Source organism: Astyanax mexicanus, chromosome 11 (assembly GCF_023375975.1).
Source record: "Astyanax mexicanus isolate ESR-SI-001 chromosome 11, AstMex3_surface, whole genome shotgun sequence".
Classification (NCBI taxonomy): domain Eukaryota; kingdom Metazoa; phylum Chordata; class Actinopteri; order Characiformes; family Acestrorhamphidae; genus Astyanax; species Astyanax mexicanus.
Genome location: NC_064418.1, coordinates 1,467,828 through 1,493,684, shown reverse-complemented (window position 1 = coordinate 1,493,684; position 25,857 = coordinate 1,467,828). Strand labels below are relative to the sequence as shown.

At 39.9% G+C, this 25,857-nt stretch overlaps 1 protein-coding gene across 4 annotated transcripts in view; it reads left to right on the top strand.

The window, feature by feature from the left end:
- frmpd4 (FERM and PDZ domain containing 4) overlaps window positions 1-25,857 on the top strand; it is a 63,634-nt gene that overhangs the window by 777 nt on the left and 37,000 nt on the right. Inside the window, exon 1 of one of the 4 annotated variants that reach the window (XM_022665629.2) lies at window positions 3,023-3,243. The exons of 1 other annotated variant lie outside the window; for it this stretch is intronic. In XM_022665629.2, coding sequence (XP_022521350.2) covers window positions 3,203-3,243 — 41 coding nt within the window. In that variant the 5' untranslated portion in view covers window positions 3,023-3,202. Of the gene's footprint in view, window positions 1-3,022; window positions 3,244-11,690; window positions 11,796-16,058; window positions 16,161-25,857 lie in introns of those variants that run through there. 2 more of the 4 variants (XM_049485256.1, XM_049485258.1) reach the window with 2 other exon arrangements.

Below are 25,857 nucleotides of genomic sequence, written 5' to 3'. Positions count from 1 at the left end.
ATTATGAATGGTTTTGTATCTAGGATGAATTATTTTGCATCTACTTTGACTTAGTCAATATCCACTATGAACTGTTCAAACATCGACTACGAACATATGCATTGCTATGAATTACTATTAACGTTTTAGTATCAGCTCTGCATTATTCAGAATCAACTACGATACTATATCTGCTATCTACTATCATTCTGTATGTACCGTCAATTGCTCAATATATGTCATGAATTACTGGTGATGATTTATTACCACAGCATGTTTAACAGCTTGTGCTCATGGCTGGTTTGGATTGGCTTCATGGGTCACAGATGTTTCTAAATACATTTCCGCATACCTAAGACAAGATTATCTAATAAAGTCTTGTTCTGAGGGCACATGCTCAAAAAAACACCATATCCACCACCTGAGACTCCAAAACAACCACCTACTGAACCTAAGAAACATCAGTGAAACCAAATAGCACTTAGCAGTCCTGTAGTAACCACCTATGTTGCCATGTTGCCCTATGTTGCCAGACAATGACTTGTTTAAGAATCGAATGCAACAAGCCATTTAAATTCTGTGACCGTTAATGCAGGAAAGTCCAACCACTGTTATCGGAATCCTCCTCGAGGGGGCACCTCCCAATAGTCACTGACAGTAGAATATAACCAGACTGGAACATGTTCAGCAGTATCCATGCCTTCATTGGTTATAATGGGAGCATTTTTAAATTGTTTCTGTTTCTATTATGACATAGCATTAGCTTGTAGTGAAGCTAAGTGTACGAATAGAGACTGATAAAGACATATAAAGACGTATAAAGAAAAATGGAGATGTTGACAGCTCATGAAGGTCATTCGGTGGAGATCCTCACAGCTGTGCTCTTCTGCTGAAAGCTGACAAACAGCTCATGTGACTAAAATGAAAATGACAAGTTCTCTCAAGTTCGGCATCTCTAGCAGAGGCATTTTGACTCACTGTGCCGACTGACTAACCAGCGCTGGCATTTTAACATCCAGCCATCCACCGTTAACCACCCCCCAACAATTACCCCATTCTGTTTATCACCGATGTTCTGAGCTAAAAAGCTGGTGGAGCTTCTTGATATTCCTCCATAAGGAGCTGCTTTCTCTGATGAAGCTCATGAAGGACGTGGCCTTTCACGCAAAAGATGTCCGAACCTTCTTTTCTCTGCCCTTTTCTGATGAATTCAGCACGGTCTGTGTAAGAGGGAGCTTCAGATAGCCTCCGACAGCGGGGCTGAGTGTGTGTCGAGCCCTGATGAGATAACCCAGCTCATTAGCAGAACCGATTAAACGCCCCGTGATGATAGACTAGCAGCTAATTAGCATGTGAAGATAACAGGGTTGAAGTGGAACGATGTGAATGAGTGACCTGATATTACAGCGCCAAATAAACACCTTCACATTCAGACAGAGCCATAATTGCTAATTGCTGAGCATCAATTAACACTGGCTGGTAGCTCTTCAGAACCGTAAATGTCAAAACTCCACCCCTGCCATCGTGCTCATTTATACTAGAGCCCCTGTTCACAGTAGCATGTTTGTGCTAAGATAATGCTAATGCTAATGCTCGATTAAATATGCTGGCCATTCAAGATTGAATGGGTGCTGCACTAATTTTTAAATTATCTGCATAATTAAACAGCTACGTCATTCATAGTGGGTCTGAATCACCTATGAAAGTGTGATACCTGAACCTGAACCTCATGTGCAGTTTATAGCGTTTCATTCAGTGATGCATAAAACATGATTTTTCAGCTTGTTATGGCTGCTGCGATTTCGCAGATCTCCACATCTTTTAGTCTTCTCATTCTTTCCCTCTCTGTCTCTCTCTTTCTCTTTATCTACTCTCTCTCGACCTCTCTCTTTTCTCTTTATGCACTTTCTCCACCCCTCTTTTATCTTTTACTTTTTCTGTTCTTTTCATTTTTATTCTCTTTTCTTTCCACCTGACACTTTCTCCATCTCTTTTACTTTTTGCTTTTTCTCCACCTCCCTCTTTCTCTTAATTCTCTCTCTCTTCACCTCTCGTTTTCTCTCTCCTTTTAATCTTCTCCTCTTCCACTATCTATCTTTCTCTTGCTTTATACACCTCTTATTTTTCTTTCTCTGTATCTCCATCAGATCTGTATCTCTATCTTTCTCTTCTTTTACCTTGTCTTCATTCTCTCTCTCTTTTTCTCTCTCTCTCCACATACCTTTCACTTCCTGCCCTCTCTCTCTCTTTTTCCACTCTCTCTGCTTCTCTTTTTTTGTACTCACCTGCATATTTCTCCTTTTCTCTCTCTGCACTCTCTCACTCTCTCACTTTCCAGCACTCGCTCTTTCTCTTTCTTATAGTCTCAAATTCAACTCTCTCTTCTTATTCTCTTTTGTACTTATGTACTTTTTCTCTCTCTATCCCCTTTTACTTTAATTTTTAATCTATTTACCACCTCTCTCTTTGTCTTCATACCCTCTCTTCACCTCTTTCTTTTTCCTTGGGTTTACTTTTATTTTCTACATCACTCTCTTTCTCTTGTTTGCTCTCTTCATCTCTCTTTGTCCTCTATTTTCCTTTCATTTTCTATATCCATCTCTGTCTCTTGTTCACTCTTTGTCTCTCTTTTACTTATATTTATTTCATTTTCTTCATAGCTCATTTTGTCGCATGCATTTTCTTCATTTTTCTTTATCTCTCATTTCCTTAGTGGCTCAGTTCCTCTCGTTCACTCTCTTCACCTCTCTTTTTCTCTTATTTTACTTTTTCTCAATCTCTCAATCCACCACTATTTCACTATTTCTCTCTTTCTTTTCTAAAGTATCTCACTCACTGCCTTCTTGCCACTCCCCCTCCCTCACAGATATACACCCACGCTCTTCCATCTCTCTCTCTCTCTCTCTCTCTCTCTTCTTCACCCCTTTACCACTCTCTCATCCTCCTCTATCTCTCTTTGCCACGCCCCCTCTCATGTCTCGCGGTAAAACACCCAAGCTGCTGTCTCTCTCTCCATCTCTCTCTCAGTCTCTCTCTCTCTCTCTCTCTCTCTCTCTCTCTCTCAGTGTGCCCGCGCCCGTGTAGCTGCGGTGTGTGAGCGCGCGCGTGCAGTGATGATACAGTGAGTGTGTGTGTGGGGTATGTACAGGGGGCTCGCCTGCGCGTGATGTTGTGTGTATGATGGTGTGTGTGAGGGGCGCGCGGGCGTCCGAGAGCAGCGGCTATGGACGTCTTCAGCTTCGCGAGGATGAGCAGACTGACCGGGTAAGAGCTGAGGATGATGATGATGATGATGATGATGATGGTTAGGATGAAGATGCGCGTTTGACGGTTGCATTTTACCTTTTATCTTTTAATCAAAGCGCAGTTGCATGTTGGCAGCGCGAGCCTAGTTCAGTTCCCATTCGCGCACCGGTACCGCGAGTGAAACCTCCGGATTTAGAGAGACGGAGGAGGCGAGCGAGCGCGCGCGCGACATCCCTCCAGCCTGTAGCGCGTGCAGAATGTACAGGATGTTCAGAGAGCATCCGGATCACTGTAGAACAGGTGTCATAGAAACACCTCAGCACCAAAATACAAAGCATAAGTTGGGTTCTTGTTGGATTGGTCCGTTCCACCTTAAATTATTTGGCATTTCCATTGTATCTCCTGGATCATTTAAGGTGGAACACACAGTTGCAATGAGAACCAAAGTTCTGCTTGGTTTTGTATACTTACAGCGTTTGCAGAACTTGTAGAACTTGCAGAAGATGTAGAGCAACTCTTGTATGGAGTTAACGCCAAAAACAATTGAGCTAAAGTTTGATTCGTGTTGTACTGGTCTGTTCCACCTTAAATTATGTTGGTTACATTGTAACTACTGTACTATTTCAGGTGGAACGGACAATATTCTGGATTGTATATACTTACAGTGTTTAGAAATGCTAGGTCTGATATATATGGTGTCATTTTAACTGTAGAACTTATAGGTGTACATCACTTCTTGCTGAAATGGTTCGTTCCACCTTAAATTATGTAGCAGTTATAGTGTCACTTCTGCACATTTTAAGGTGGAAAATACAATTGCCACAGAAACCCTGAATACTATAGAAACCCTGGATACCACAGAAAAACTGGATACCACAGAAACCCTAGGTACTACAGGAACACCGAATACCACAGGAACCCTGGATACCACAGATACACTGGATACTACAAAAGAACTACAGACAGAAACACAGAATACAGAAACCTTGAATACCACAGAAACATTGCATACTATAGAAACATAGGATACCACATAAACCCTAGGTGCCACAGAAACTCTGGGTACCACAGAAGAACTGGATACTACAGAAGAATTGGATACCACAGAAACTATGGGGTACCACAGAAACCATGGATACCATAGAAACCTTGGATACCACAGAAGAACTGGATACCACAGAAACTCTAGGTACTACAGGAACCCGGAATTCCCTGGATATGACAGAAACTCTGGATACCACAGAAACCCTAGGCATTAAACTAAATACCACAGAAACCCTGTGCATTATAGAAGATACACCAGACACCCTAGGCATTACCACTAAATACCACATAAACCCTAGGTACAATAGAAACCCTGGATACCACAGAAGAGCTGGATACCACAGAAACCCTACATATAAAAAACGCTAAATACCAAAGATACACTGTATACTGTTGGGTACCACATAAACCCTATAGGTACCACAGAAACACAGGATACCAGAGAAATGCCAGCTATATAAAAAAAACTGCATACGAAAACCATGGAGATACAGGACCAGATACCACAAACAGACTGGCTACTACAAAAACACAGGACTTTAGAGATATACTGAGTACCACATTTTGTTACATTAATCTATTATCTTTATTAAGGCTAAAACCTTTAAAAATACTGTGGTATTGTATCTGAACAGTATTAGACAGCACTTCCAAAAACACTATTATAGAGCGTCCCTTTTGGTCATGAAACACCAGAACAATGGCGTCCTCATGTCAGGCTATACAATACCCAGCTGAAGCTCCCCTGCAGAAACATTAACCCATATTAGAGCTTTATCCCTCCATATTGGGCCATAAGAGATATAAGCTGCACACATTTCCCAGTGGCTAATCGGTTCCGTCAGCTGGTCAGCTGAGCCCGCAGCACCTAGTGGGCTTGATTTTCTTGATTTGACCCCAGATAATCCTCCTAAAGGATTGGCTCTGAGACCCATCATAGCTGTACTTCAGTGTTTATAATGTCTGAGAGCTTATCCCTCACATTAAGCGTCTGCAGTTTAAAAAGATCTGAACGTATAGGAATGCGTTTTTTTGTGTTTTTGTGTTTGCAGCTGCCGTCACGCATCACGTGTTGAGACAACACTCGCACCCTCAAAAACATGGTTAATGCATTTAGCGCGCTGTGATGCGCCGGCCTTGGCGAACGAGAGATTAATGAGTGATTAGTGTAATGCTGGTTTGTAGATTGACGTGAGTGTGCGAGAACATCAGGCTGCGTTGGTCAGTTTTGCTGTCTGGTTGAAGAGAATGTGCATGGCTATGTTTCTATTAGCTGACTGTTTTAGCTTGATTTTTTTGTTTAACTTTGAATTTTCTGCTGAAAAATATGGGTTAAGACTGGATTTTGCTGGTTCTATATTGTTTAAAATTGTCAAACTTGTTAAAAAAAAGGCCATGAAGGTGATAATATACCCAATACTAGAATATTTACTAACACAGGAGCATGCAGTATATATATAATATGTAAATAATTGGTGGTGCCTTCAGATAAAACTAAAAACACTGAAAAAGATAATAATTACATTACTCCACCTCCACATTAACAACAGTTACGTACAGTATATCTGTCAAGATTTTAATCATTTACAAAACTCTGCAGAGGGCTTTTAATTTGAAACAAGGGTTTCGTTATGTATAGGTTTACGTTTGAGTAAAATGAACCCTGATGTTTTGTTCTATAAACTACAGACAACATTTCTCCCAAATTCCAAATAAAAATATTGTAATTTAGACCATTAATTTGCCGAAAATGAGAAATGTCTGAAATATCAAAAAAGATGCAGAGCTTTCTTATAATCTCAAATAATGCAAAGAAAACAAGTTTATATTCATAAATAGTTTTAAGAGTTCAGAAATAATCAATATTTGGTGGAATAACCCTGGTTGTTTTTAATCACAGTTTTCATGCATCTTGGCATCATGTTCTCCTCCACAAGTCTTACACACTGCTTTTGGATAACTTTATGCTGCTTTACTCCTGGTGCAAAAATGATCCAAGCAGTTCAGTTTGGTGGTTTGATGGCTTGTGATCTTCCATCTTCCTCTTGATATATTTATATATACTTTATATTGATATATTTATATATACTTTATATTCCAGAGGTTGTATATATATATATTTTTTTTTTCTTTTTTTTTTTTCATATGGGAACGATGGCTTGTGATCATCCATCTTCCTCTTGATATATTTATATATACTTTATATATATATATATATATATATATATATATATATATATATATATATATATATATATATATATATATATTTATTTATTTATTTTTCATATGGGAAAGTACAATTATATGTAAATTTTTTAAAAGACTGTAAATATCATGACTGATCAAATGGTAGCTCATGTTTATCCCTTAATTTTCATCATGTTATAATCCTCTGTACTGCAGTTAAAAAGCAGTGAAATGTGTAAAACGTGAGAGAATATGACAACCTAAACTTGAACTCAGACCATAAATACTGATCATTTTAATAAGATTTAGAGATACAGTGTGTATAAGCCTAATCCTAGCCTATAGAATTTAAATGATGATCTGCTGTATGGTTGCTTATCTGCTTATATTTGTTATATTTATGTATGTTGCTTTAAATTATGACACATTTTCAATTCGGCCCATATTTTTAACAGCTGAGTGATGATACAGGTATGGAGCTGCTGTTACACACTTTAGAAATATCTGACAATAATTCAGTTATTATTTGGTACCGCTGATCTTCTGACAGTAGAGCAAAATGTCTCTAGTGTGAAAAAAGTGCTCCGGTGATCCGGTATAACACTGTTTTAGTCCGGTGGAGGAGTGGAAAAACATTAGAAAAACATTTGAATTTCGGCTCTTACTCATAAATATTTATACATGCAAACATATCACCTCTGATTGGCTAACAGCACTGCAACACCAGGAGGCAGCGAAACGGACAACAGTTAAAAACATTTTAAAATAAAGTAAATAAAGACATTTTTACACTAATAACAGTATTTACAGTGTTATATGTTACTTTACAACATGTGTAATAATGCCCTGCTAAGTGCAGTTTAGCCACTGCCATAGTCTTAGCGTCTCTGTGAAACACCAAATTCACCGGAGATCCAATTTAAACCTATAGTTACATACACACAGAGGTGGGTAGTCCAGATCCAGAAAGTAATGCAGTTGGAATGAAAGCCGAGGTGGGTGGGGCCATGAATACTAATTGGCGGGTTGATGTAGACACGGTGCTTTTCCTGATCGACTCGTTTTTCTAAATATTTTCTTTTACTAGTTACTGCAGACAATGGAGGTTGAGGAGGAGTTTTCTGTATGCTTGAACACAAATACACTTAAATTGTAGCAGGTAACAAGTAGTGATTAAGTACAAATTAGTTGTACCAAAACAACATAATTAAGTACATAAGTACAGACTTATTTCAGCATAATTGAATTATTCTTTTTTTCCTACAGGGGAGGTGTCTCTATGTCAAGATCCTAACAGGTCTGCAAAGTAACAGAGATTGTTAGCATCAGGCGTTAACCCCATCATTTAGCTCTGCCCACGCTAACGTGGTGCCGCTGTGTGCGCTAACAGCTTTAGCAAATCTAGCGTTAAGCCTCTGTCGCCCTCATCATCTTAATCTGCTTTCATCTTCAGAGCAAGAAGAGAGGTCGGCTGTGGACGTCCTTACCTGACACCTATTCCTAAACTCCAATTTCATTACCTGTAGCCTTCCCTCGGTTAGCGCAGCGCTGCGATGGAGCGGCTAAAGTCCTAGCATCACCCGCTAGTCTGAGAGCGTGAGAGTGTGCTTAACAACCTTCAAATTAACAGTTTCCTCTTTAATGCAGCACAACCTCTGCTCTTCATGTAGGAGTAGATTACACTAGATTATCCTGAAACATCGCTGTGAAGAGGATTTCACTGCATTTAACACAAGTACAGCAACCCACCAACATTTATAAAGACAAGCCATTAACTCTTTAGTCAGATTTTACTCATTCTACTCTTTTTATACTTTTAAAATGGTTTAATGAGACAGTTTTGCAATAAACAGCAAAAAACTTGCACCATGAACATGCCCTAAAATAATATCACAATATTTAAGGCTATTTTTTCCAATAGCAATATTCAAAAATGTTTTTTAACATATAATGGTGTTAAAAAGTATCTTCATTCATTACTCTGTAGGTAAAATTATAGATATTAGGGTTCAAAATACTTCTGCAGCAGATAACGCATCAGGTACCACTTTAAAATAAGGCTCCTTTATAAAGGGTTTATGTATAGTTTACAAATTAGTTTATTAATGGTAATAAAAATTAGGTTATAAACCATTAATAAACAGTTCACAGTTGTTCACAGCCCATTTCACACCTGATACTTTGGTTCGGACCAACCAGTCATCGCTCAGTCAGTTCTTGCTTTTAAATCAAACATTTTTGAAAAGTCTTTACTCAAACCTCACTCGTTCTTTCACACCTGCACACACCGCACCTCTCCAGAGTATAAAGAGGCTGACTCCGCCCCTTACGCACACCTGTTGGACGTCACCTCATTAACAGGACTATTTATACTGGGACTCCTTACTTACAGGGTTTGTTATTCTTGTGTTTTTTATCTCAGCCTGATTTTTCATTACGATTTTGTCTTGTGTTTTTGGATAAATTATCCTGCTTTTCATCATTTGCATCCAAACTCATTTAACTCATTTTTACTCACAGCTCACAGTCTGTTGCTTTTTGTGCGCTTCTGCAATACTCAGCTTGCTGGAATGCAGAGTGGATTTAGATGTTTGTTTAGCGTTGGCGCTAGTGCTAACGCTAACGCTGGCACGTTTTCTCACGTGGAGAGAGAGGAGTGATGCTCCTCAGAGCTCACAGCTTATGTAATGAGAGTTCTGCTGCTGTGATTTAATGTATGTGGTCAGTAATGGGAGATGTTCCTTCTGGTAGTGTTGGGTTTATATAGTCTTTCTTGTGGTGTGTGTGTGTGTAAGTGTGTGTGTGTGTGTGTGTGTGTGTGTGTGTGTGTATGTGTGTGTGTGTGTGTGTGTGTGTGTGTGTATTTGTGTGTTTCCTTGAGGTTAGTCTGCTCCTCCATCTTGTTTAGCAGGCAGTATAAAAAGAAGCACTCCAGATTATGTTTAATTCATGAGTGTGTGTGTGTGTGTGTGTGTGTGTGTGTGTGTGTGTGTGAGTGTGTATGTGTGTGTGTGTGAGTGTGTGTGTGTGTGTGTATGTGTGTATGTGTGTGTGTGTGTTGTGCTTTAGCTGCAGGGAAAGATGCTTTCCGCTATCAAAGCTAAGAAACTCGTCCCACACCTGAATTCACTTTATACATGCTTTATAGTAGGAGTGCACTCTGACTTTCCCTCTCACTCTATCACTCTCTCACTATATCACTATATCACTCTATCACTATATCACTATATCACTATATTACTCTATCACTCTATCACTCTCTCATTCTATCACTCTCTCACTCGATCACTCTCTCACTATATCACTATATCACTCTTTCACTATATTACTCTACCACTCTCTCACTCTGACTCACTCTATCACTCTCTCACTCTGACTCACTCTCTCACTCTATCACTCGATCACTCTCTCACTCTATCACTCTTTCACTCTGACTCACTCTCTCACTATATCACTATATCACTCTCTCACTCTATCACTCTCTCACTATATCACTATATCACTCTTTCACTCTATTACTCTATCACTCTGACTCACTCTCTCATTCTATCACTCTCTCACTCTACCACTCTCTCACTCTATCACTCTGACTCACTCTATCACTCTCTCACTCGATCACTCTCTCACTCTATCACTCTCTCACTCTGACTCACTCGATCACTCTCTCACTCTGACTCACTCTCTCACTATATCACTATATCACTCTCTCACTCTATCACTCTCTCACTCTATCACTCTGTCACTCTATCACTCTCACTCTATCACTCTCTCACTCTGACTCACTCGATCACTCTCTCACTCTGACTCACTCTCTCACTATATCACTATATCACTCTCTCACTCTATCACTCTCTCACTCTATCACTCTGTCACTCTATCACTCTCACTCTATCACTCTCTCACTCTGACTCACTCTATCACTCTCTCACTCTATCACTCTCTCACTCTGACTCACTCGATCACTCTCTCACTCTGACTCACTCTCTCACTATATCACTATATCACTCTCTCACTCTATCACTCTCACTCTATCACTCTACCACTCTCTCACTCTATCACTCTCTAATTCTGTCTCACTCTCTCACTCTCACTCTTATCACTCTATTACTTTGACTCACTCTCTCACTCTATCACTCTGACTCACTTTCTCACTCTATCACTCTGACTCACTCTATCACTCTGACTCACTATATCACTCTCTCTCTCTCTCTCCATTTCTCACTCTATCACTCTCTCATTCTGTCTCACTCTTATCACTCTCTCACTCTTTCACTCTATTAGTTGGACTGAAGTTTGCCATTACATAATCCTACTTTCTAAGACCAAGCAATATTCTATATTTGCTACAAGTCATTCTTGCTTAAAATGTACATTTTGTGTATTTGTATGTTTTTTTTATGTATTTCTATTTTGTTGAAATATTAAATTCTAAAATGGGTAAATGTTAAACCCTTTTTTTCTATGTCTCAGGTGCATATATAATTTTTTACCACCCCTATGTCCACATAAATTCAGTATTTTTATGTGTTATTTCTGTTCTGTATTAGTTAATGCAGTGACTGGTCACATTTTGGGATGAAAATAGGCGTCTTTTGAAGAGGAAGTCACTCAGGGTCGAGCATTGTTCAGATTAAAAAGGCCTGGTCAGTGACCAGCTGTGTGAGGGTGAAGTGAAAAGCCCTCAGCGCTCGCAGGCCATGATTCTGCTCACCCGCTCAATGGCTCGGACAAAAGCAGCGCAGTATAATAAGGTGCAGCAGCAGCATTCAGAGTGGGTCTCGGACCGGCGGGGGAACCGGGCCGCAGTAAAGGCCGTCGCTGCTCTGAAACTCTAAACAGTTATAGCTGCTGTTATTCACACAGCGTCGCATGGCCTGCCCAGACCCAACCGCGCAGCCCGAATGCGCAGGAGTAGCTTTCTGCTGGTGTTTGGACAGCAGCCTGCAGCGTTAGCGGCTAATTACAGCTGGACCGACGCCCTGCGGAGTATATGAACATAAATTAAGACAGACCTGCCTGCTGTGGAGTCCAGTCTCACACTCCCGCCCTAAATTTACTCCTTAAATACCCTCAGGCAGTTACTGCACACTCTGTTACACTCTGTTACCTACAAGCTAAAGTTAGCATTATTTTTAGCCTGAGTTAAAATCTGTGCTAATTTAAACTGGTTTTGTGCTTTTTTATTTTCAGCATGCCAGCGTTTTCCACCAGTCTAAAACGCTGCCGCTAAGACCAGGAGATCACTAGTTGGGAGATTGAATCCCAGTCATGGGATCAGCTTGTCTTCAGCTGCCGGAGCCCCGAGAGAGCACAGTTGTTGTCCTTGCTCTCTCTGGGTGGGTACAGTACAGTAGATGGTGCTATCTCTCTTTCCCCTCATCACTCCTAGGGTGATGTTGATCATCACAATTCTGCGTCTGTGAGCTGATGTAAGGAGAAAGCTACTCTTATACTGTTCTGTTAGAAAAAAACGTTTTGTGGATGGTTTACACCACAATAAAAAGAAACATGTGAAACATGGTGGCGGTAGTATCATGGTTTGGGCCTGTTTTGCTGTATCTGAGCCAGGGTGGCTTGTCTTCATTGATAGAACAATGAATTCTCAATTAAATCTGTCCATGAAATGAATCTTAAAAGAGAAGATGGGTCATGCAGCAAGACAATGACCCAAAGCACACGTCATTCTTGGAAACCAAGCATATTACATTATTACAAGGTGTTTTCCCAGAAGATAATGTGGACAATGGTTGACAATACTGCAAAACTGTAAAAATATATACACTAGTCCAGAAAAAAATATACTTTTTTGCTTCTTCCTCACATATTCATTCAGAGGTCTGACCCATAAGCAAACGTATTTTGGTTGAGTTGAATTGTTTGTGAAACAAACCAAATGCAAAGAAAAACAAATGTATAATATATAAAACTCTTAACTGATTCAGACCAAAACAAACAGAGAGAAAACACCCTGACAATCTTTAAAGTCCAGACTGGGATCTGATTAGTGTGGTATGTTTTATTTCATTTTGACAGAAAAAGCAGAAACTGAACTCACGTTCAGATGGCTAAGCGATGGCTAAGCTAAAGGGAGCTGTTATGGAGCGCCAGTATCCCATGCTGAGTGACCTTTGACCCAGCCTCATATCTAATGTCCAATTATCGCGTGCTGTCCCTGCGTCCGGCGCTCTTCTGAGACGGGAGGTAAATTTTCCGTCTGTCAGGCGGTTACATCATCACCCCTGAGTGCTGCTGCGTTTCAGCTTTTTATCAAGAAGTTTTAGGAGTAATTTTGTTGTTTTCCTGAGAAATAATTAGGAATCTGTGGAGCTGCTTCTTAAACACAGCGAGCAGCTTCTGCTACTGTTCTGAGAAGCTTTATATTAGATCCTGGAACATTGCTGTGAGGAGGATTTGATTGCATATGGTTCAGAGGATGAGAGCAAAAGAGAGATAAGATCTGAAACTATAGATCCCAAAGATGGAGTTCCAAGTTCCAAGCTCTCCTGTTGGTCAGTGCTTGTCTCTGGACATTACACAGGGGTGACTCATATGACCCTTAAAAATAAATATATATCAATATTAACAGATATATATATATTACTTTTCAATATCAATGTTTTTGGCGATATGAGAAAAAACAACAAAAAAAACACATTTTATTATTACTATTTTAAGAACTCACAAGTGCCACAAAATAAATGTTCAGATTTTGTGTAGAATAATAGTTTGAAACATTCAGTAGAACTAAAAAAAATAGTAACTTACCAAGAACCTTGGTTTGGGTGGTATGGGTTTTCCCAAAGTTAAAATATTTAAAACAAAAAGAAAATCATGAAAAATTGTGCTAATAGCAGTATTTCACCTAAAAGCAGTGCTATTTATGCTATAGAATACCCCTATTTTTAGCTATCTTTTTTATTCTATTTTTATTTTCTATTTTCTATTTTTTCTACATTACTTTATATTATGTTATATCTAATCCGAGCCTTGGTAAAATACTGTGGTTTACAAAATAGGCAAAAGTATTTTTTTTTTGTTTCTACTTAATGCTTAAAACTGTTATTCTAAATAAAACTTTAACATATCACAGCACAGTATGTGTTTTTTAAAACAATATTTTAATGTTCAGTAAAATGTACACCTCTAGTGTTAATACATGTGACCTACAAGTGTGTACATACTTTTGCACATATAGCAATATATCATTTTCATCTTGAATAAAGATAATCTTCCTGAGCGCTAGCAGGGTTAATATGACCTGCCTCCTGCACTCCTGGGGATTACAGGGTTAAATTATTCATACAGTGCAAAGCAATACAAGCTGTGCGGTGAATGTGCTGCTGCTGTTCTACAGTTATGTTCTATTCTCTTTTGTATTTGTTAAGTAATTACACAGAATCATTGTGTGAAATATAAATAATTCATCTCAGCTATCGTTAGGTGAAAGTGGACTGCAGAAGCTTCCTGCAGATATATGTGATGTGCTGTAGGCTAAATGGGTGGAGCTAAACTTTTATAGGCTGAATGGGTGGAGCTAAACTGCTGTAGACTGAATGATTGGTGGAGATAAACTGCTGTAGACTGAATGGGTGGGCTATAAACTGCTATAGGCTGAATGATGGGTGGAGATAAACTGCTGTATGCTGAATGGGTGGGGCTATAAACTGCTGCAGGTTGAATGATGGGTGGAGCTAAACTGCTGTATGCTGAATGGGTGGGGCTATAAACTGCTGCAGGTTGAATGATGGGTGGAGCTAAACTGCTGCAGGTTGAATGATGGGTGGAGCTAAACTGCTGTAGGCTGAATGATGGGTGGAGCTAAACTGCTATAGGCTGAATGGGTGGAGCTAAACTGTTGCATGCTGTGTAGGTGGGGCCAAATTAGGCAGCTAATCAGAGCCTTGGTAGAATAATGTTTACAAAATAGACAAAAGTTTTTTTTTTGTTCAACTAAATGCTTAAAACTGTTATTCTCTATAAATAATTTAAAAAATATATATTTTTTAAATATTGTAATTTTCAGTAAAATATACACCTCTAGTGTTAATACTTATGTCATATGACACCTTAAAGCAGCTGGACCACCAAACAGCATAGTCCACATTTTTCAATATCATTACAATCAATCATTACAATATGCAATACTGTACATTATAACATGTAATGTTTCCAGTCTGAGAGATTGAAAGTGTGTGTGTGTGTGTGTGTGTGTGAGATAAATGTGATAAATACTGAAAATGACTCAGGCTAACTCACACATTGCCGCTCTCTGATTAGCAGCAACACGAGCAGCATCAGAGCGCCAGACTGGCGGAGCATCAGGTGCCATGGCAACAGATGCTGCAGGAATCGGTCCTGCTCTGTGTGGTTTGGGGGCATCGCTGTCCGATTAGCCTTTCTGCTCCGCTTCTGATCGGGTCATTCAAATACACTGAGTTGGGGATGTGACAAAAAAACTGTTGCATGAGAATAAAGCATATACTCTATTTACACTACAGCAGCTTTTAGCCCTGCCTGTTAGCTACAGGTATACATATTGATGCAACAGATATTCAGCAAAAAAGAAGAACATTCTACTACTAAAAAGAAATAAAAATAAATCATATAATTTTTTACCAGACAGTGATGGTTTACATGATGTTTATTTTCTAATTAAGAACTGAATACCTGAATATTTTAGGGAGATCAAATCATGTATATATCTGTCTGCCGTATCTACCGTATCTTGCTTAAACACACATTATTGTCTTTAGTAAATCAGATGAAGATGTTTGAATTTACCATTCCACCTTAAATGATGCTAATTTACTATTCCACCTTATATGCTGTTAATTTACTATTCCACCTTAAATGCTGTTAATTTACTATTCCACCTTAAATGCTGCTAATTTAATTTTCCACCTTAAATGCTGTTAACCTACCATTCCACCTTACATGCTGTTAATTTACTATTCCACTTTAAATGCTGTACATTTACCATTCCATCTTAAATGCTGTTGATTTACCACTCCACCTTAAATGCCTATATTTTCAAATATTTGTAAATGCATTGCTGATACAGATGTGCAGCACATACAGAGAAGTTCTGCCAATAGAATAGGACTAAACACAAACTAGAGGCTTTATTATGCAATACGGGGGGTGGGGGTTCTTGTCATTGAATGCAATCAAATCCTTACAGCAATGCTCTTCAACAATCTTGTGGAAAGCTTTCTCTGAATAAAGGAATCAATAATTATGTAATAAAATCAGTAGAAGCGTCTCTATAGAGAATATAAACACACAGATGCACAGTATCCCAGTTCAGATTCCGTGTCTATAATGCAGCTGTACATTTCATATCTTATTTATATATTTAATATATAAGGAGAAGAGTGTGGCACTGCTAAGCTCGGCTAAGCAGCGACACTAAAGCACTGACTCGGCTAAGTTAGCGCTAACGCTAGTCATGAATTGTGCAGCATGCATTCCTTCACATTCCCGCGCTACGTGACCGAGCGCCATCATTTATTAACAAGGAGCTTCGGTTTCAGTGTTTCAGTGTCCGGCGCTGAAACTCCACACAGACCCGCAGGAGCTCACAGGGATACAGATGGTGGGAAAGCGCTATCAGGGAGGTTAGCCGAGCGTTTTGAGGGAAAATGAGTGTGAAGAGTTTATCCTGGGCGATGTGCTGTTCTGAGGATGCGACGTTCCAAAACGTGAGTCCATTCCTGGATTTGTTTTGTAGTTCTAAAACGCATGACGCATGCCGGAAGACAGTTACGGCTGTGGTCACTGTTTAATTCAATCAGTATTGACCTTCCAGGTTGTGGTGCTTTGAGGTTGCCAGTTATATTTACTCTGAGAAATTTTATTAGTATGGATTTTATTATTATTTTTAGGATTTTCTGTTTTTCCAACTGCTTGAAATACTTAAAATAATTCAGTTCTGGAAAAAAATGAGTCCACTTAAAATTGATGACCACACTGAACAAGATAACATCTTACAACATATACATATATATATATAGGGATGTTACCAAGCCATCTATTACCCTGAGACAACTTTTCCTTATCAATCTACATACATAGTCTATATGATTTACATAAGCCATATCCCATGACGTTTGGCATGTCAGTGTATATAGTTTTTAAAGGCAGCCTGTTTCATTTTTAAGGATAAAAAAGGTTGAAAATAATTGGAATTGGAATTGGAATAAAAATATAGTCATTTAGAGCATTTATTTGCAGAAAATGAGAAATGGCTGAAATAACAAAAAAAAAGCTTTCAGACCTCATATAATGCAAAAAGTTTATATTCATAAAGTTTTAAGAGTTCAAAAATAATCAATATTTGGTGGAATAACCCTGGTTGGTTTTTAATCACAGTTTTTTTTCATGCATCTTGGCATCATGTTCTCCTCCACCAGTCTTACACACTGCTTTTGGATAACTTTATGCTGCTTTACTCCTGGTGCAAAAATTCAAGCAGTTCAGTTTGGTGGTTTGATGGTTTGTGATCATCCATCTTCCTCTTGATTATATTCCAGAAGTTTACAATTTGGTAAAATTAAAGAAACTCATCATTTTTAGCTGTCACTAGTCTTTGTTTCTGAGAGAAAACAAACAGAAAAACGGAAAAAGTGAAAATGTGTTTTTAGCTACAGGTTGTTTATCGAAGAAATATTAAATGCAACATTGGTCATGTAACAAGACCACAATAATCTCAACTACGGCTGTAATAATGCTGTTTTTTTTTACATAATGTTTTGCACTGTTGTGAACAGCGAGTGCATGCTGTCGGAGTGTTTCTGAAGCCTTGGGAATATTTTGGGCAGCAGAGTAATAGCGTTCCCTCGACTCTCTGACAGAAACGGCCTGAAATGCTTTTGGATTCCGCTTCCATTATGTAGCGGGCTCAGTGGTTTAATACCTGGTGCTAATTGAGATGTTGAAATATTTTTTTAATTGGGCGCCAGTTATTAAATTAATTTAATTAGATTAATCAATTAATTAATTAATTAATTAATCAAATTAATTAATAACACAAGACATCTCAGGGTGTGGTTTCTACAGGTAACAGAAATTTTCATAACCAAGTTATCCAGAAAAACACACTGAAATGACAGGTTTTGTAAAATAAAAGTATTTATTAAATCACACAGATATGAGTAAATAATTCATTAAAAAGTCATAAATGTAGCCATTAGATATCAAATCATAGTGTAGAATGATAAATGAGAAATAAAAGAACAAACACGTTATAATGCTGATATGAAAGGAATAAAGATTAATATAACTATTAAGTGAGTATTTCTAAATAAGGGTCTAAGGCATTTTAAGTCTACGAAACCAATTCTTATTTCCAACCAAGCCACTCAAAATGAGTCATCTATACTAAAGACGCTCTATTAAAGACCCGACCAAACCATGACCAACAGACACCATCTGCCGAAAGATTAAACCCAGCTCTGCCTTACTCTGAGTTGTTGAAGTGAGCCTTGGTGACGTCCGCCTGGGTTGGTCGTCTGCTGCTTCACCCCGAAAAAGGATCACGTGAGCCGGTCTGCAGGGTGGCTTGACTTCCTGTGTCAGCACGGAGCCCCATGAGAACCCACAGGGAAATCCCTTCGCTCTCAGGTGGCTTGCTGGTGGCCTCCGGACCGCAGGTTTCTGGGTTGGATCTGGCGGATCTCCTTTTCAGCTGTACTTTAGCTAAACTTAGATGGAATAATGCTTGGCTTCGTAGATTGTAAAATAACCTTAGATATTTTAACTAGGATAGCTAATATTAATATACTTGAAGATTAAATGCACTAGTCTAAGAAAACTAACTTAAGATGACTAAACTAACAGTCTATCCTTTATCCATCTCTGGGCTCCCTAACCTCTCTCCTCTAACTGTTTTCCTCAACTCATCTTCTCCAACTCCTTCTCCCACTCCTTCTCTAACTGAACTGCAAACTCCTCCAACTGGCCTCTGACCTGAACTCCCAAACCTACTGGCAACTGAGTTTAACTATTAGACTCTGTGGCCTGTTTGGCCTTCGAGCTATGATTGGCCCTGTGGCCCAAGTGTCTGTGTTTTGATTGGTCTAGGAGCAATTTCAAACTTTGGTGGGGATTCACAAAGGGCCATAAAACCCCCCCTCGCTCACATGGTCAGCATGCTTCAGAATTTTTCTAATAGATCAAACCAAAAGAAAACTCAATTAAACAGTGGATCAAAATACATTTTTCAGCATATCAGTTTGTGATGATAAATTCAGGAAACACAATCTTACAATTGAATCACAATAAATGTAATATATATATATTGCCCACAAACAGTTTTGTAATACTCAAGATAATCTTAGAAATACAATGATGGATGGTACTCTGTCAGAAAGAGATCAAGAGTCATGATATTATTTAAACCCAATTAAATCACTTAAAAGAAAATACATGATTAAACCACTGATAACCAAATAAAGCTATATTATCAAATGCTAATTAAACCTTGTTGATTCAGACTTGAATGTGTAGGAGAATTCAATCAGGACCCATCCAAACACATATACCATATACCAGACACATATACCATTATTTAGTAAACATTCTATAAAACACCTTTTTTATATAGTCAATATATATGTATTTTAAGCAAAATCTTCTTAGTGAGAAATTCCTCCCCTCTGCTGTGTTTAGATAAGCGGCTGTCGTCGGAATTTACGACCGTGGGGGAAGTTGGTGAAGTTGGTGTTGGGAATGTAATTTCCAAGCTAAGAGCATTCATTTTAACTTCATGAATCTTATTTCTAAGTGGTTGCAGAAAGCACAAACCCCTAAATTGGTATAATATATTTGGTGAATTTACAATTTCCAAGGCATTCATTAAGTTTTGAACCCTCTCTCAAGTCCCGTAGTCCCGTCCTTGTCCTGGTGATTGTGCTGTTGGCAAAACCACAATTGTGCACAGTTCCAGATGTTTAAACATTAACGGTCCTAAATCCAGATTTACGACTGACAGCGTCTGAAGGAATGTCAAAAAAGAATTTAAAAATGTTTACCCTGACTTGCATTTAGGGTTCTCGAGCGAGGCTGAGTGAAGAAATAGTCAGGAAATGTCATTTTGAAATTTAAGGCTGTTTGAAAAAGATAACTCCAAGGCTTTTAGAGTGTTCTGGGGGTTGAAGTTCCTTATAGACCATAAAGTGGGGGTAGTATGTGTGTGTGTGTATGTGTGTGTGTGTGTGTGTGTCCAAGCGATGCAGGAATCCTCTGTTTAATCCACTACATTCCCTCCCCATCGATCGATGGGCCACTGGACGTTGGGTCATCGGTCGATGTCAACGTGGATTTCTGTAGACAGAGCATGTTAGGGTACATCTTTCATGCAATTGGTGTCCTGTTGGTCATGCTTTCTTAAGACAATCTACTACAAGGTCGCTGACAGAGTTTTTGGTCTAATGGATATACAATTTCTCTGATGATCAGTTTTTTTTTTTTGTTGTAGCTATTGGCTTTTGGTTCTGAATAGAATAGTTAATTTAATGTGATAGTGTGGCAACAAGCATATGAAAGGGTCACAAATAGTTTGCTAGCTATTTGTTCCTTTATAACTTTATCAAGACAACCTACCCATAAGGTATGCTTCAATAATTAGCCACTACTTAGTCAACAATTGAGAACAATATAGCGGAGCAAACGTAGTCAGAAGGGAAACAAAATATGTTTTGGGCACCTGAAGAGAAGAGAAAAAAAAAAAAATTGGCACCCCCCCTTCTCCATGTATTTATTATACTGCTATGCTAATGGTTTGAAATGGTGATTCAAACACTAGGTTTAACAAAATATCCAATTTGTTGTGAGTTATGCTACTTGGATAGGTGAGTTCCAGACAGTGAATGTGTGGTACGTTCTCAATTTAACAATTGCGTCAGGTCAGAATATGGTGGACAATGAACACTCAGTGTGTCTAGGTATTTAGCCCCGTATTATGATTTAACCTAGGGGATTATTGGTCCCGACTTGTCCCATGGGGCTTTTGCATAGTTTAATTGGGTTACAGTGAACTTGTTTGAGAATCGGTTTAATAAAACACTGACGATGCGGGATTTGGTTCCAGATGCGAGGCAGTTTGTCTGCCCCTGCATGAGGACCAAACCAATGAGACCTGAGCTCGCGAATTGTTTTGCCAGTGCTGTGCTGGGACCTCACCAGTAGCTTGTCAGCAGTGTAGCACAATGGTTGGTATCCAAGCGTGCTTTTTCCCAGTTTTGGGTGTTTCCGCAGTTCTCCGCTAAAACGGTGAGATATACCAACACCTGAGAAAGTGTGGTTCAGCGAAAAAGTTGTGGCCTGAGCCATTTCAATAGGGTCTGGGGGACGTCCCCTCCACCTGGCAAATGCACCTGCCACAGTGATGCGATGTTTGTTCCTTCGAACAAATTTCATGAGTCTTTCGACCCAATCCATTTGTGGAATTGGCCATATACCACACAGATCTTCTGAAGATTGGGGATGAAAACACACTAGCCTTTTTCCAACAAGTGGCAGATATGTCAATTGTGGGAATGCTCTGTGTGTTTTCCCCATCATTTTGTGGTCCACCCATGGGTGATCGAGGGCCTGGGCTAGGCTCTCCCCCCCATGGCGCTGAGGCACCACGAATGAAGATGAAGCGTGTGTATCTGGGGCATAAACAAACAGGCCCTTGAGCATCCTGAAAGACGCACAGTAAGTGGCAAGTGGATCAAGGTGAAATGCCAGTGTTCTGAAAGAAGTGTTGTCACATGCACCAATTGTCATGTCAACTTTCCATTTGATTTGAGCATTCCGAAAAGCACATCCATCTGTGTAGATGGCGGGAATGTTTTTACCTTCATAAGAATCCAAGGGACTGTGTTTGTCTGGAACCACTGGTGCAGGAACAAGAAGAGAACAATCCTTTTGGTGCACGAACAGAGGATCACAGTTAGTCCGCGGCAAGGAACCTGCAGGTGTTCTGTGAACAGCTGACTTGTCAGCCCATGGAACAAAGATTTCACCGTTGACCGTTGTGTTAAGAGTGGATGACTTTCCAGCTTTTGGGTTGTACTCATCTACAGCCGTAGAGGGAGTCAATGCCCATGAACAGGTGTTTTGTTTTAGAATCATGGTAGGGGATTCTGAGGATGGTGGTTTCAGAACCCTGACAGTGAGCTTCTCATTGATTCCCGTGGAATTTGAAGGTTCAATGAGCTTGTGTGGCTCAATGTTGCTAGCAACATGATAGCATTGAACTCTATCCTGTGCCTTAGGACAGGGCAGGGGTTCGCAAACCTGTGCCCAGATTCTACGATGCTGAAAGTCAATCAATGGTTTGAACCGGTCAAGGGGGTCTTTGCCAAAGAGCAATGGGACGTTCTCCAATGGAGAAATGTGAATTGGATGGGTGAGGCTCATTGGACCGATGGCAACGTGCACCAGGGCTGCAGAATGCAGAGTGATACCAGTGTGCGAATATGGTTGAAGGTGAAGAGCACACTTTTTCAGAGGTATCTTTTTGTTGTTTCGGCGGGCTGTCGCCCTCACCTGGTCAAAAAGTGAATTTGACATCAGAGAAATGTCTGACCCCGTGTCCAAAAGAGCTTCATACCCGAACACATCTTCCAGCCAGGTGGCTAGGTAGAATTTTGGTGTTGAACCTTTCTCGGTTAAGAAACCCAAGAATTGTTTAGGTGGTGGATCCTCCAGGCTGAGGAAAGAAGCTTCCTCGGTGTGGTTGTTTTCAGCGTCTGGCTGTACAACCAAGGCTGCATTGGAGTGGATGGATTTCGCACCCCCCCAAGCAGGTTGATCTGGAGCATGGACAATTGGCAAGAATTCAGATTCAGCATTGTCCTGCTTGCGTATTTCGTTACGAAATTGTCTGAGCAGACTGCCGTCTTTAGTGCTCAGGTTAGTTGGATATGTCTCATGCTTGTGCCCTTTAGGTGGACACCAACGTTTGTGGTGCTTTGGGCTCCTTCTCCTGAGCGGAGATTGAAGTTTGCTGGAGCTCTGTGCTCGAGCATGGTGCTGTGAGTGTTTGCCATTCCAACTGCGTTTTATCCTACCTTTCTTTCGATAGGAGGGCTTTTGGTCACTTTGCTTGGCCCAATGTAGGGACGAGTGACGCCAAGAGTGGAACACTCTCTGGTTTTTGTGGTTTAACTGGGTCTTAGGTGGCATCGGAGCCTTGTGTGCCCCTTTTTGCTTGACGTGGGAGGACTGCTCATTAATTATCAGGATGTCATTTGACTCTGATTTTTTATTAATGTTTTGTTGGAACTTAGCAAATCCTCTGAGAGCCAAATCACGCAGCTGCCGGCTTGTTAGCGTACGAGGGCAGGCTGCGACTCCAAAAGAGCGACTGGTGGAGGGATGGAGGTTTCTCACGAACAATGTTTTGAAAACTTCCTCTTCCTCCATTCCAGGCTCATTTCTATAGCCGAAATAAGCTAGCCTGAGGCGGTGATAGTACTGTAGGGGTGTTTCCTGGCGACTCTGCTTAATTGCAAGAGCTGCAGCAAGGCCGGTTTGAACAAGGTGGTTGGAGAACTCATTCTCCAAAGCCTTGCAAAGAGCAGGATAATCTCTCTTAACCTGGGGTGGTTGGCGCTCAATGAAACGTCCAACTTCCCGACTAGAGGACACCTTAATGAGGTAGATTTTATCATTTACCGTGGCCTTGGGGAAACGGCGTAAGAAGAAGTCAATGTCGCGAAGATACTGGTGGACATCATTAGAACCGTCCGGTTCTGGTTCAAAGCGTGGGATGTTACGCGCAATTTTGTCCAAATCTCTATCAGAGGGTGCTTGAGGATGCACAGAGGTCCCATGTGGCTGGGAACGCTGAGTGAACCTTGGTTCTACTGGCGCTTCAGCACCTTTAAGGGAGACTAGAGGGATTGTATTTGTGGATGGTTGTTGCCTAGGATCCGGAACCCCAGGGGTTCCTGATTTACCAGCTGGATTGATGGGGGAGTCTCCCTCCATCATCAGCTCAAATGTTGACTCTGTTTGGTCTCGAGTTAATTTGACTGCATTGTTAGCATGTGCTAATTCAGTTTGTAGCTCAACCTGTCTTGCAATAGCATGTTTTAGTTTTTCCTGTGACTGAGCTGCAAGTTGGGTAGCTATGTTGGCTTCCTTTTGAAGCAGCTGCACTTCGGTTTTTAGGTCTCTTTGGTTCATTTCAGACTGTACAGTTTTGTTCTCTAGGTCTGCAACTCTATCATTTAAAGTCACAATCTCTGCTTGGAGATTTTGAATGGTTTTGGAGGAAGCAGCAAGTTGATCCTGTGACAACAGCAGTTGTTTCCACAGTATTAGGGAAATCGGATCCACTTGTTGCTTGCCCTCAAGGATTTTAGATACACACTCATTGAGGCTTTTGGCAATTAGTGCATGGAGACCCCCACTGTCCATTTGTTGGACTGGGATGGTAAGTCCTGGGGGTAGACCAGCTGTAAGCTCTAAAAGAGCTTTTTCGGTGGCACACATTTTGATTTACGTAAAGCACGTGGAATCAAACAATTTTGATGACAAACAAGTTTATTTTATGTTCGAGTCAATTAGCATTGTGCCTTTTCTAAGAAGAAAATCTGTTAAAAGTGGGCGACCTAAGGTTACAATTAGTAGATTAATTTTAAAAGAATAGTTAGATTTGTTGTCAGTGATGCTAGTGAACAGTTTAATAACTGTAGGGCACTATACACAATGTCTAAATCTAAATATGGGTATAGTTATTAACTATGTACAGGATGGGAGAATTTAACTATGTATTAAGCACAGGTGTGCTGGGTATATGGTTGAGTAACTGATAACTGGATAAGTTTTTTTTTTTTTTTTTTTTTTTTTTTTTTTTTTTTTTTATGGTTAATCAATTAATTAATTTCAATTAGTTATTAATAATTGATCTTAATCGATCAATAATTAATCTTGATTTATTTGAAGATGGTTGAATTAAATTGAAAATAATTAATTAACAAAAATTTAATTAACTTTACTTAATCAAATTGATTAAAATGACCAGTTAATTATTTTATGTTGTGATTAGTTACTCAATGGAGATAGCTATTTAGCTTGGTTCAATGTAACATAAAGAGTAATGTTTGAGAGAGCAGACCTGAAACTTAAATTTAACTATTTAATATTAACCGATTAAATGAATGCAGTTATTTGTTTACTTATTTACAAACCATTTAACCCAACCACAATGCAAATTCCCTTTATTAACTTAACAAAAAGTTTGTTTGAAATTGGCACCCTCTGGCGACAGAAACACTAAATGTACTCTACAGGATGATAGCAATTACACAAGTACAACACCAGGTGGCGACACAGCTATGTGGCTAAGTGGCTCCCTCTGGTGGTCAAACAAATGAGATGCACCTTTCTGCACTGTATGCAGTTACCCAAATCAAACACCAGATGGCGATGTGGCAGTGTACCCCCCCTAGTGGTGAGGGGTAGTAAAACACCCTTTGATTTTGAGTGTAAATAGTCAGGCTGTCCACCAGATGGTGGCAGAGGCCGACTGGTGGGAGTGGTCACGCCCACTGATGATGCCACGTTAAGGACCGCCCCTTGGGTCTGGGACCTGGTCAGCAGATTTGACTGACTCAGTCGACTGTGAATAGCAGAGGAGAAGGGCACGGCTGTCCTAAAGTTTAACACAGCAGCAACACACTTCACAAGATGAGCAAAGAGGATTTACATCCTGGCGTGGTTAGTTTAATCACGCACACAATAGACTTCCTGCCACTCAGGGTGGTGTTACGTAAAAGTTAGCTACTCTTTTACGCACGTGGAAGTGTCCAGTACTGCAGGATTTTACGGATTTCGCGCAAAAACCGGCAGTTTTAACTGGAGCGCGGAGTCGATGAGCCGGAGATCCGCGACTCAGAGCTGCGCGAAGGCCTTATCAGATCAACACTGGCAAAATATGTCTATTTTACCGGAAACAGTTCGAACTTTATGTAAGTACACACGTATATACACGTATATACACCCGGGTTTAAGGTTACCCACACACGGCGGTGTGTCAACCAAGCTTATTTCACAAATAAGCGTAATGTTTTCAAGAGCGCTCGCATACCACACACACACACAGGGGACTGGCCAGTCCTGAATTGTAAACAAAAACACGTGTAGAACATGTGCGTGTGTTTCTAACACGCTGGGTTTATGCAGTTAACTCCAACTAGGCCAGCTAGCCAGCAGCTAACGCATTTAATAATAACAACAAAATACACTTTATTCTGCAACTTACAGCGCTATTTTCTGGAACTGGTTATGAAATGTGTATATATTCTGGTCTCGCGGCGGAGAGCCAATAATAATCCTGCCCCACGTTGGCGAGCCAATTATGTAGCGGGCTCAGTGGTTTAATACCTGGTGCTAATTGAG